Here is a 13,867-nt window from a genome sequence, read left to right as displayed (position 1 = left end):
GGGTGGTGTGGATAGCTCTAATTGCAGCTATCATTTGCTGGCTCATCTTTGACACTGCCAAACAGGGAACCAATCAGCTCATCTCCTTTGGTGGGCTTGTGATGTATGTTCTCTTGATGTTGATCTTTTCCAAATACCCAACCAAAGTAAGTATTTGGCTAACTCTTGATCTTTTCCTTCATTTTGACTAAGTCTCAAGAATGTACTCACTGGGACTGAACAGTTCCACCCAGCCAACTGCAATTTACGCGTAATGATATAAATTTTCTAAAAACCTAACTGTAGTTACTATATTTACTGTACTGCACAGTGAATTCTGGCATTTCCTAACTTGAGTGCTGGACTTTGCAACTTTATTTTTAATGTAATATTGAGAGATACCTATATGGTCATATGCATGGATGCATTTGGTCAAATACTTGTACACTTACAAAAATCTTAATCATTGTTCTGATAACCAGCAGTCACAATGGGCCTGACTCTGAAACCCGTACTAACACTGAGTGGTACTTCATGTTAAGAGTTCCACTGAAATCAATGTTTATTTTGTGAAGTCCGTGGAACTGCTTACATACAACACTACTCAATTTGAATAAGAAAATGCGAGTGGGAGTTGCAAAATTGTGCCCAATAAGAGCAATAGAAAATCCAGGATTCTCTAGATTTAGACTCTGACTATAATATTTTCTATGCTCTGTAAAATTAAAATACAAGTCTATACAGAACATTTCCACCATTTCTCTATAGTAAGAAAAGAAACCATTTCACTCTGACTTCGTGTAAAAACCACAGTACATGTTACATTTAATAGCTCAGGGTCAATTAGTGAAAATTATCTTTGTTGTTTGGCTGGCACTCAGGCTTCAATGGTCTAAGTCCCTTTCTACATATGTTCAAATAATCCTATTGACAATGAAGACACATTTGCTAGAAGGATATCAGCAGGAATCTGTTTTAGTAGTATCCAGTAAAAGGGAGAAGGGGAGCATCAATGGAAAAATGGAATGAAGTACACTTCAGTATCTCCTAAAACTTTAAAAAAACAATGAGCCAGATCCTACAGTCCTTATTCATCTTATGTTGTATCCTTAATCAGATGAAACTCCTATTAATTTCAGGATTTGCCACAATGGGAGTTTTGCCTATTTAAGGACTGAGTACAAAATGAATCTGTACTTTAGAGATGTTGTTTTTCCTAGTAGCAATGACCAGGCCTATCATAGCATTAGGTATGGTATAACTCCATGGAAAGGGGGAGGAAGCATGTAGGGTGCAAAGTATTAATTCAAAGGCCCTCAGAGGTGCAAGGCTTCTGCTCTAATTCACTCTATTTACCCCTTCACTATATTTTCTACATATGCCTGTTGGTTTACTTATCTTTTGTTTTCCAAGGAACTGTGATAGCCGCTTCAGTACTCTGCACTGGAGAGATTTTTGTAAAGGTTGTGCTTTTATTGCCACAAATCCCTGTTCAATTTTTACTTGCTGTTTTTATGCATAGCACTAGTGTTTTTCATCTGAGTCATATGTTAATCCACTGTCTGGTTCATTAGATTGCACAAAGCCTCCTGGAACACTTCTATATCTATGCTGAAGCTTTTCATAGCCAAGGGAAAGTGCAACACATAGAACTCCAGAGGATGCTTATTTTGTCACTCTGTCCTCCTGACAGCCCCTTCCTTAGTAATGACTGTTTGGCTTTTACCCCATAATCCTTTGCAAAGCATTACTACCAGCAACTGAAGTGAGAATTAATAAGTGCCAGATCTGGTGTTCTCCCATGGGTCTTCATTACATCTAATTGGCCTATTTTATTAAAGTAGGAGCAAATCAGCAAGGCTGTACCTTACTTCAGTCCTTGTAAATTGATCAGATTTACAATATACAAACTGTGATAACAGAGCAGAAAGCCTGAAGTATAGGGTTATAGTCATCCATTCACATTTCCAGATGGAATAACCCAGGGGTGGCCAACCTGTGGCTCCGGAGCCACATGCAGCTCTTCAGAAGTTAATATATGGCTCCTTGTATAGGCACCGACTCCGGGGCTGGAGCTACAGGTGACAACTTTCCAATGTGCCGGGGGATGCTCACTGCTCAACCCCTGGCTCTGCCACATGCCCTGCCCCCACTCCACCCATTCCTGCCCCCTCCCCTAAGCCTGCTGTGCCCTCACTCCTCCCTCCCCCCGCCACCCCCAGCCTCCTACACACCACAAAACAGCTGATCGGGAGGGAAGGGGAAGCACTGATCGGCGGGGCTGCCGGTGGGTGGGAGGTGCTGGGAGCAGCGGTGGGAGCTGATGGGGGGCTGCTGATGTATTACTGTGGCTCTTTGGCAGTGTACATTGGTAAATTCTGGCTCCTTCTCAGGCTCAGGTTGGCCACCCCTGGAATAACCTAATAATGAATGCTTGTATATTATTGTAATCATAACATTTAACACTCATGTAGCCCTGTCAGGGCCAGGCTGTGGGCAGCCTGTGTACACCAGTCACCAGTCCAGTCAGAAGACAATTAGTAGGGTCAGGGGCAAGCCAGGTCAGGATACCACAAAGTTAGGCTCAGGAACACTTGCAGGCAGGAAGGAAGTAGCAAAGTCAGCATCAAGCTGGGTCAGGATACCAGGAAGTCAGAATTAGGCACCTAGTTAGAGGCAGCAGGCAAGTAGCAGTCAGGGATGAACCAGGGTCAGAAGTCAGAGTCTAGGGTCCACAGCAAGGCAAGGCCTAGAGCATGAGCAAGCAAGCATTGTTGCTCAGACAGTTCCCTTTGTTGGCTTCCTAGTTTATCAGTGGGCTGCAGGGGCAGCCACTCAAGCTCTGCTGGGTGGTACTTCCTGCAGTATCTAGCTTCAGGGGCTCCTCTAACAAAAACCCAGCCTAAACTTCCTATGCAGGAGCATCAGCAGCCTAGAGCCCACAGGTTCTCCTAAGCCCTTTTTAGTCATAGATGTTCAAGCACTTTACAAAGTTGAGAAAGCATCATTCTCCCTATTTTACAAATGGGGAAACTGGCATAGTCAAGTGCAATGACTTACCAAGATCACATAGTGAGACAATAGTAGTCTTCTATTTCTCAGCCCAATGCTTTATCCATTTATATGAGCAACATCGTGATGTTATATTAGCATCTAGTGATATATTCACTGCTATGATGAAAGAAGAATCATGTGTTAACATTTTCGTTGTCTGTTGCATTCACATAACAATTATTTCACTTCTGTACTATATACAGGGAGGGATATGTCTCTTGTTCTTTTCTTATTATTGTTCATGGTTTGTGCTCTTCAGGGCTCAGCATGCAATGCTCCATCTTTATCTGAGCAGTTCTAACTTGGATCAAAAGGGGGCATCACATTGAGAGATTTGGCATTAGTCCATCACTCCATAGTAAAGAGGAGGGCAGCTGTGGTTACCCAAAGAGATGAAACCTCCTTATGCTCCATTTTGGCAACCCCAATACACTACAATGTAGCTAAATCATCATTAATTATATGTATGTTAAACTAACATATTTCTTTTCATATCAAGTGATTTCTGTATTTTCATTTTTCTGTATGGCTAGGTTGCCTGGAGACCAGTATTTTGGGGAATTGGAATGCAGTTTATTCTTGGACTTCTTACTCTGAGAACTAAAGCAGGATTTGATGTATTTAATTGGCTGGGTAGACAGATACAGGTAAGGCATTAGCCAAAAAAAAGTTATTTTCTTTTTAACATTTTCTTTATTGGGGTATTTATATTAGAACAGGAGCATGTTGACTGCAAAAGTAAACAAGACACTAATAAGAGAAAGTTTTATATATTCTACACAGTATAAGTCTGCAGTCCCCTATTACTCAGAAGAGCTACATTCTGTTACACACGAATACGGCACTAGAAACAGTCAATTAGCCAGATTATCAGAGTCAAACGTTTGTTTCTTGAACACAACTGTCACCCTCTTTTCCTCTTGGGATGAAATGTGGCTTTGTTCCTAGGCTAATGCACCAGGTGTTCCATAAAGTCGATGGGAGTTTTGCCATAGAAGTCAAAGGGAGCAGAATCAGATCCTTACTGTTTTGACTTCCTGGGAGAAATAGGGTCCTCTGTGGGGTAACCTGCCCAGTGATAAGATCCAGTCACCTCATTTCTCTCTGCATACTGCCTTCAAATGAGCATATTATTCTTATGCCAAATTGTCAGGCCTAAGGCCATGCCTACACTACAGAATTATGTCGACCTAACTTACGTTGTCAGACAGCCACCGCCATTATTAAATCACTTGTGTGTGTGCACACTTGGCTTCTTGTGTTGGTTGTGCATGTCCTCACCAAGAGCACTTGTATCATTTGTTTTGTCAGTGTGGGGCATTGTGGGATGGCTCCTGAAAGCCAGTAACAGTTGACATAAGCAACACAGTGTCTACACTGACACTTGGTCAACCTTATTACAGGTGTTACTAAATCGGCGTAGAGAGGCACTTCCGTTGCTGGGAGCCAAATTTAAGTGAAGACATTTCCACAGCTAGGTTGACACAAGGCTGCTTATGTAGACCAGCCCTGTAATGTAGACCAGGCCTAATAAATAACAATTAGAACATGCCCCATCCTTGATTGACCATCACCTCATTTGGGCTGAAATCAGAACCCACCCCATCACCAGCCAAGAGTATCATACTGGTCCACTCACAGAAGCTCATGGTCCAATTCTGAAACATCCTTGCAAGAAACTCTGTCCACTAAAATGCCATGTAATAGAAGATCTAATGAAATACTATCACCACAGCCACTGTCACACTAGCACCAAAGCCTACACTCCTTGCCCCCACAGACCCCATGGTTCTCAGATGACCTGCGATAGAAGAAACAGAAGGAATAAAATTCAAGCATTGGTGGCAGAAACACAAGTGGAGATGGAGATAGAATTCTGCACAAGGAGCTGCTCATTGAAACTAGCGTGACTTTGTAGTATTGCTGGAGTGGAGGCTGCATCCAATGTGAGCTCCTAAATGTGGCCAACCTGCAAGACAACTGATGTAAAAAATCATCCACTGCTGGAGAGTAACAGTGGAAAAGGTGGGCAGAGTGTTATACAGTGAGGGGAATTCAAACTTTTGGCGCAGAAGGATACTGTGTCCCTCTCTGATAGTTCTTAAAAGGTACAGGTGAATAATCCAATGTAGACAAATAATGTGGCACTATTCCCACATAAAAATTTTATTAAAATATAATTACCCCCATTCAGAAATGAACCCTAAAGTATGGTCACTAATCTCCAGGAAACAAGAGTCCCTGCCATCCTTTCCTTGCCATTCTGATTCAGATGGGGCTGGGCCGCTCAAACATTGATCCCACCTGGCACGTGGCCATTCTTTTGACAATACCTTCTTTTTGCCTTCAGGCTTCAATTTGAAAATGGTTAACTTATTGCTCATAGTTGCCCTGTGAAGTTCTGCCAACAGCATGTAGAATGTGCAGATGCACCTCAATGGCATCTGTGCAGAGTGAAAAATAAACATTTCCTTTGGACTAGCATTTTGCCACTGTCCTGGGGCAGGAACTGTTTCTTACTACGTGTTGAACTGTGCTTAATGGGTCCCCAATCTCAGCTGGGACCACTAGCCACTACTGTAACACAAATACTAAATAATAATAATAATTAATATTGAACAGGTGGCTGGGTGGTTCTGCCCCACCCCAAGGGAAGGTTTAGGATGGTGCACACTACTCCCCTTTCCACAGCTGGTCAGCTCAGTAGTCTGGTACAGATGGGCAAGTGTGACTTATGGCTATGTCTCTCATCTGCTCCCTTTGAGGCAATGTTCACCACTGGGTCCTAGAGAGCAGATTCTGAGCTACAATTGTACTTGTTCATTGGACAAGATGCAGAACAGAAGGAAGGCGCCTCACCTCCCCACAAAAACCTGCAAAAGGGCCAACAGCCAATCTGACCCTTTATGATTTTTTTAAGTCTGTGCAATATTTGCTTCTTATTTAGCAGTGACCCTCTGCTTATAACAGATGCTTTGTTTGTTTGTTTGTTTTTTCTCTTTAGATTTTCCTGGAATACTCTGATGTTGGTGCTAAATTTGTGTTTGGTGAAAAATATACAGATCATTTATTTGCCTTTAAGGTAAACAGCTATTATATATGTTGTATTTTACATATAGTTGACCACAAAAAGAGTTTCATTGGAAAACATATTCCATGTATGATTTACATGTATGAAATTACCAATGGGAGAGGAAGTGTCCAGGGGACAATCTCCCCAATAAGATGTGACCCACACTATGAAAAAGTTGGGGAACTGGGGATTAAATTTACCATTTAATGTTATGCATTTGTTTGCTCTAAATTTATTTAATCCAGCTGCAGCAATTTACATTTTTGATAGGATGATAGTATTAGCAGACATGTTTTCAAAATGGAGGCATGACAGGATACAGGGGTCTTAACTGGTCAGTGGTAAGCACAGGGTTAACTTCTGCCTATCTTATCCTCCCTCCCACAAGTACTCAGGTAAAGATGCCAATACTGAGATACCATGGAAATAGGCGTCTTATAAATACCATGGATAGGTGGAAAGAATTAAGAGGAGGCAGGGTTGGAGGGTGCAGGCCAATAAGGTTCATCATTAGGAAGGCAAGAAACTCCGTAAAAATAGCTGTTTAGGGGACAAAATAAGAAGCTGTTTTGAATTAAGCATTTTTTTACCCAAGGCTCTCTCTGCAGCTCATCACAGGTCAACAGTACTTCCTTTCTTTGAAAGAGCTGACAGTTAGGCAAGTTATCTTTCTCCTCTCCCTTCCTGAGAAGATAGCCCATTTCCCAACCTATCACTGATCCCATTGGTCCAGGAGATAAGAAGCTGAAATGTCTCTCTATCCAAACTCTTATACCTTCTCTCTCCCATAGACTGAGGTGATAGTCCAGACTGGAATTATTCTCATTTCGCTTCCTAGCTATATAAGACCAACCTGGTTTGTTTCTTTTGTAGACGATAGTTAGTGCACTTTGAACACAAACACTGAGTGATAAAATCCAGTCAGGGGAACACTGTGTTTTTATACTTGACCCGCTGAATCACTCTGCCACATTGAAGGCCCAAGGTACACATAGTACACAATTCATGAGAAATTGTACGCCTCGGTTTCCATGCACAATTCCCATGATTGTGCATTTATAGTGGGTTATTACTAAGGATAATTAGAAAAATTTAGAAAAAAAATCAGCAAAAGAACCCCAAAATTTCAACAAAAACCAGAAGGGAAAAAAAATTTCTTTCAAATATTTTTTTTCCAGTTTTCCAACTCTCTCTCACTTTTACAAAGTCAGGCACCTAAGTGACCATTTCCATGCTCAGTCACTGTATGTTTTGTGAAAGCATGATGAGTGCATTGCACAAATAAGAGTTTGATTCACATGGAGCTATAGCCTATTTTTAAAAAATGCTCCAGTAGTGATAAAGGCATGTTGTGGACTGATATGTTAGCTAGGGCTACATTTTCAAAAGTTTGCATGTGTTCAAACATCCATATGTGCCTTTTTCTATGGGATAAACTGGAAAAGGACACACATGGAAATTTTAAAGTGGGATTGGATACTAGCAGAATATGTTCACACTGAAGGACAGACAAGTCAAAATGGGCTGCATGGTTGATGTGGCCTCAAAACTGTGCGTATGCTGCTTATTTTCAGAATTGCACATGGCTCAGTTTAGGAATATGCATGCTAATCATGTGTCAAGCAGGTGCCAGCCTGAAGGTGATTGGGTCTCCCATCAGCCCTCCATTGGCCTATGTGCCACCTACTGTAGGCCAAAAAAAAGCAGCAGCTGGGACACATTGGTGCTTCTTATCCTCCCTCTGGCTGATCATCAATATGGTTTATCTTGGATTTTGACTTCCTCCAACTTGAGTAAAAGATACATTTAAGGAGACAGACCCAGCCAGTCCATTTACCTCCTGCATATTCCAACCCTTGCAATATTTTTTCCAGTGCTTGGGTATCAAGCTGGTCAAAAGTGATATTACTATCTTCCATTCTTTGCAAGTGGAACTCTAATGCACTGTATTTTGCAGTAGCTTCAAAGAGATGATGAGGTACCACCCAAAACTCCGTTGGCCCAGGAGAGGGGGGGAATGAGCAGGAGAATTGGATTGCCCCTTTGCAATAACCCAGTGCCTGCAATGAGACTCAATGTCCAGACCCCAACTTTGGCTGCACACAGTTCTAATCAGATTGCTAATTAGAGTGAGTGCATGCATAAAACTTTGTACATAGCCATCCTCCTGTGCACACAGAAGAGCACATCCCTATATACATGGGCAAGAGTAATTGAAAGTGTGGACTAGGATTTATCCTCTGCAGTCATATTCACTAAATACACAAAGAGCAACATTTTCAAAAGCAGGTATCCAAGATATGCCCACAAAATAGGCAGGCACAGGCAAAAGCAGTAATTACCCATACAAAATATGTATATACATGCAGAAAATTGTTACTTTTAAATGCATACTATTGCATATTTGTGTGTATACATGCATATTTTTCAGGCACAATGTAGACCTATTTTTGAAAATATAGCCCAGATAGTCAAGATTAAACCCATTATTTAAATATTTATTCTCACAAACAGAGATGTTATAAATATCATCTCTGTAGGCAGGTGATGCTACCCTTTTCCCAGCTCCATAAAGTAAGATCACACCCAATTGCCTCTTGACATAAGTAAAGATAGATCAGCTAAAACTTACTTGTCAGAATTAAATCTTTTATACTTCTTTAGAGATGAAATGTTATTGGATTTTGGTTATTTTGACTGCTTGCTCTTTATTTATGCCAAGAGCTTTCTGGTTCATTAAGTATAAGGGTCTAGTTTGAATAGTTGAGGTTGGAGAATCTTCCAAAGGTTTCAAACCTAGAATGCACCTATACATCATCTGCCACCTGCTTCTTATTTGGGGTCTTATTGTGCAAGATGCTGAGCACCCACAATGCCCAGCTTCCATGGGAGTTCTGAGTACTCAGCATCTCAGAGTCATGCGCTACATACACAGTCAAATGACACTTCTATAGGTCCAAAGGTGATTTCTCATATTTATCAGAATTAGTAGTGGATGTGTAACAGTGTGGCTAATCAAAAACACATTATAAAGACATAACAATGAGATAGTTCTATTTTCTTTGGGGGTTTATTACACTAATAGCTATTAATGTAACATTTGTAGCTGACAGACATGAAATCGTAAAAAGCTTTTTGAGACTTACTTTTTCCATTTAGATGTTCACTTTTATTTAATTTATTCCTGGTTTAGGACTTGTCTGCACAAGGAAATTATTCTGGTATATGGTAGAATGTGAATTTAAAGTGCTATGTTTATACCAACATAACTCCCTATGAGGACTCTTGTATTCTGGTAGATGAGTGTCCAGTGAGTTATACTGGTATAACTATAATGGTTTAACGACACCAGTATAATTATACTGGTATAACTGGTGAAACTTTTCCACATAAACAAGCCCTTACGCACCTTCATGGGCATTAGCATAGTGGGCACAGGTAGAACAGGGCATAGTTGAGGCTGAGTTCCAGCTTCTATTCTGACCTTCTTAACATTTGCTCATAACTAAGGCTGTGAGTCTTTCACAGAGGTCCCAGAAAGTCAGGGATTCCGTGACTTTCCGGGACCTCCATGACTCCTGCAGCGGCCAGTCCAGCTGACCCCAGGCAGCTGGTCCCAGGCACTGCCCCAGAGCAGCGGTCTGGGAGCAGCAGTGGTGGCGGGGCCCCAAACCGCCTCCCCACCTGAAGCAGCGGCGGCGGCAGGGCCCCGGGCCGCCTCCCCCACAGCAGCGGTGACAGGGCCCTGGAGTGCCTCCCCCCGCGGAGCAGCAACTTCCACCCTAATTCTCCCCCCCCAGAGCAGCAGCATCCATGGGAGTGCCATTTAATGTTATGCATAAAATGTTTAATGTTATCCATAAAAGTCATGGACTGGTCATGGGCTGTGATTTTTTGGTTATTGCCCATGACCTGTCCATGACTTTTACTACAAATACCTGTGACTAAATTGTAGCCTTACTCATAACTTTCTCTTATGCATTCTCTTTGGGCTGACATTTTTCGTCCATGGTCGCAGCCTAGAAAGTAAGGGGGGAGGGCATACAGGAAAAATCTCCCTTTTATCTCTGATTCAGGTAGCCATACACCTGCAGAACCACAAATGAGTTGTGCACAGAAAGAAGAACTACCTGGGGGCCCGAGAAGCACGACGCTTGGTGTCCGCCCTACTCCTTCTGCTTTTTCTAGCCCAGTTTCATGCAATCAGTGCATGTTTGCTCCCTGGTGAAGAACAGAGGGGAGCATCTGACCTTTTATTGTCAAATACATTTCACAGTCTAACTAACCCAACAAAGGAAAGGAAAGGAAAGGCTGATACTGTACCCTTAACTTGGCCTGCTGTGCATAGATTTTTCTGTATCTACAATGTATGTGTCTGCCCCCTATTTAGAGAACCCTGCAAGACCTAGGCATATTGGTGAGAATTAAGGCTGTTATTCCTTCATTCAAAACAGCTCTGCTTTTGCAGCCCCCCTAACATTAACATAAGGGTTTTTTCTTTGTGTTTGTCTAATATGGGCCAGTGAGCACAGCACAACTGAGACATCAGGGTGGGTGCAGCATGTGAAAATAGTTTATCACATGCTGCATGTAGTTCAGTTCTTCTGGGTCACGCTAGGGAAGGAAAGTCTGACATTTTCAAATTGACTCCTCCATGCTCTAGATAAAAGCTAACCTGGGTATGACAGGTCATCTCAGTAATTAGATACATGCTAATTGGTTGTGTGCCACTTTCTGTTGAAGACATTGACACAAAAGTTACTATCATATTAAATAATCAGGGACTGATTTTTTAAAAACTAACTCGCTAAGTTCCATACCCAATCAAGGGTGCAGATGATCACAATTGGAAAATCCTGACTTGTGGGAACAAAAACTGCACCTGTAATTGTCTTCAGGTACACAATGGGAAACCACTTTTAAAACTCAGTTTCTTAAAGTCAGTTTGTAAAGTGATTTTATCAGGGACAAGCCTGTAACAGCATTGGCCACTGACATGTGTAGTGAGAATGACAGAGGAGTAGCAAGTGTCACATCTTAAATGGCACATTCTTTCTTTCCCTCTCCAACTTGTCACACACTCCCACAGCTACACTGAAACCTTCTGCCTCCAGTTAGGCTGTGAGAAAGGAAAGATATTTGCTTGTAATTTTGATCATCTGCTACTTGAGGTTGGTGGCCACCAGGCTTCTTCCTCTCCCTGCAATGCTTTCCTGATGGATAATCATGTTCCTAGAATCTGAGGAATTTCCATCTAACTGCATCTCTTGTAGGGATACAAGTTTAAGTATAGAATATGTGATAAGAAGAAAGTTGGGACCCATTGTAAGGATTATGCCTAGAAAAAGAGAGTGGTGGCCATTTGATGGTTTATTTAATCTCACTTCTGTGATACTTCTCCCTAATTCCTGAACCCTCAATGCATCACAAGCTAATGCTAAAGTTCCCCTGTCTGTCAGCTAGTATCAATTTAAATGATTAAATGCATTAGAGGAACAGGGCCAAGCTAGAAATATCCCAATAGTAACTCTTTTGAAGGGCAGAGGCAGTTATGGCTATGAGCCACATTAATATATTTTGAGAGAGGGTGTTTTTCGAACTTCATCAGTAAGTTATGGTAGTAACTTTCCTCTGGAGAATTAAGAATTGAATTTATTGACAAATACTTTAGTACTGATGCATTTGATTTTTTTATACTTTTTTTTATTCTGTTATGTTCATTATTTATGACGTGTGACTCCTTCAATTGTACAATTAAAAAGCTTTCTGGCGTTAGAGGTATTGGTTTAAACATTACTAATCTCTCTGGCTTATCGTGAACCTGTACTGAGAGGTTTTTTCCCTATTACATACTAGCATCGAAATGTTGAGTTCCTGTGTGTTTAAGATATATACATACCAAATGATCCCATTTTAATTCAGGATGAAAAACAAAAAGCAGCTAATTACCTGCCAGACTGTGGGCCATGCATGTGTTACTCCATTTGTGATTCTTTTAAACTGTATGTTTAAAGAAAGTTCTTTTCCTTCAGTTTCACTGCCATACAATGAATAGATCCCCGTGGAGTTACTTTTAAGGAACTTAGTGACTCTGCTCACTGCTGCAAAGCTCAAACATCCAACACTGACATAATCGGTGTTACAAGGGGAGCAGATAATAATCACCTCAATAATGACAAGAAGAGGACTTTGTTAATACTGTATATGTTGTTAATCTACAGTTAAACTAGATGGGAGTGTGATTAGCAAGTTGCCCTTGATCTTGTGAAGGTCAGGTCAACAAGGGTCCAAACCAAAACCTTTGATCCAAACCCTCTCAAACTTCTGGGAAACTTGGATCCAGATCTAGACCTGAACCTTTTGTCTGCTCCATAAATCTATAAAGATCCAAATTAAAATTTTCCTTTCATTCATACATACAGAACAAGAGAGTCAATATGGCTTTTGTAAAGGGAAATAAGGCCTCACCAATCTATTAGAATTCTTGGAGGAGGCCAACAAGCATGTGGACAAAAGTGAACCAGTTGATACAGTGTACTTGGACTTTCAGAAAGCCTTTGACAAGGTCCATCACCAAAGGCTCTTGAGTATACTAAACAGTCATGGAATAAGAGGGAAGGTCCTCTCATGGATCAGTAACTGCTTAAAAGATAGGAAACAAAGGGTAGGAATAACTGGTCAGTTTTCACAAAGAAGAGAGGTAAATAGCAGCGTCCCCCAAGGATCTATACTGGGACCTGTGCTGTTCAACATATTCATAAATGTTCTGGAAAAGGGAGTGAACAGTGAGGTGGCAAAATTTGCCAAAAATACAAAATTACTCAAGATAGTTAAGTCCAGAGCTGACTGTGAAGCGTTACAAAGGGATCTCACAAAACTGGGTGACTGGGCAACAAAATGGCAGATGAAATTCACTGTTGATAAGAGCAAAGTAATGCACATTGGAAAAAATAATCACAACTATACATACAAAGTTGTGGGGTCTAAATTAGCAGATACTGCTCAAGAAAGATCTTGGAATCATTGTGGATAGACAGTTCTCTGAAATCATCCGCTCAATGTGCAGCGGCAGTCAACAAAGCTAACAGAATGTTAGGAACCATTAAGGAAGGGATAGATATTAAAACAGAAAATATCATAATGCCACTATATACACCCATGTTACACCCAAACCTTGAATACTACACACAGTTCTGGTCACCCCATCTCAAAAAAGATATTAAAATTGGAAAAGGGGTAGAGAAGGGCAATGAAAATGATTAGGGGAATGGAACAGCTTCCATAGGAGGAGAGATTAAAATGACTGGGACTTCTCAGTTTAGAAAAGAAACGACTAAGGGGTGATATCATAGAGGTCTATAAAATCATGAATGGGGTGGGAAAAGTGCATAAGGGTGTGTTAATTACCCCTTCACATAAAACAAGAATGGGGGGTCACCCAATTAAATTAATGAGCAGCAGATTTAAAACAAACAAAATGAAGTACTTTTTCTCACAACGCACAGTCAGCCTATGGAACTCATTGCCAGGGGATTTTGTGAAGGCTAGAAAGTATAAATGGGTTAAAAAAAGAATTAGGTAACTCCATGGAAGATAGTTCTATCAATGGCTATTAGCCAAGATGGTCAGGGACGCAACTTGATGCTCTGGGTTCCCCTAAACCTCCAAGTGCCAGAAGCTTCTGGCACTGGCTACTGTCTGAGATGGGATATTGGGCTAGATGGGCTATTGATCTGACCCAATATGTGTGGCGACGACACA

At 41.2% G+C, this 13,867-nt stretch overlaps 1 protein-coding gene across 2 annotated transcripts in view; it reads left to right on the top strand.

Annotated features, from left to right (window-relative positions):
• The window catches only part of SLC28A3 (solute carrier family 28 member 3), a 65,160-nt gene that overhangs the window by 33,335 nt on the left and 17,958 nt on the right, over positions 1 to 13,867 (top strand). For both annotated transcript variants that reach the window (XM_024196075.2, XM_024196076.2), the window contains exons 6-8: positions 2 to 146; positions 3,567 to 3,680; positions 6,038 to 6,115. In XM_024196075.2, the coding sequence (XP_024051843.1) occupies positions 2 to 146; positions 3,567 to 3,680; positions 6,038 to 6,115 (337 nt within the window). The remainder of the gene's footprint in view (position 1; positions 147 to 3,566; positions 3,681 to 6,037; positions 6,116 to 13,867) is intronic.

This window comes from Terrapene carolina, unplaced genomic scaffold (assembly GCF_002925995.2).
Source record: "Terrapene carolina triunguis isolate 2854851 unplaced genomic scaffold, T_m_triunguis-2.0 Scaffold113, whole genome shotgun sequence".
Classification (NCBI taxonomy): domain Eukaryota; kingdom Metazoa; phylum Chordata; order Testudines; family Emydidae; genus Terrapene; species Terrapene triunguis.
Note: the sequence above shows the minus strand (reverse complement) of the source record. Positions and strands in the feature narration are given on the sequence as shown.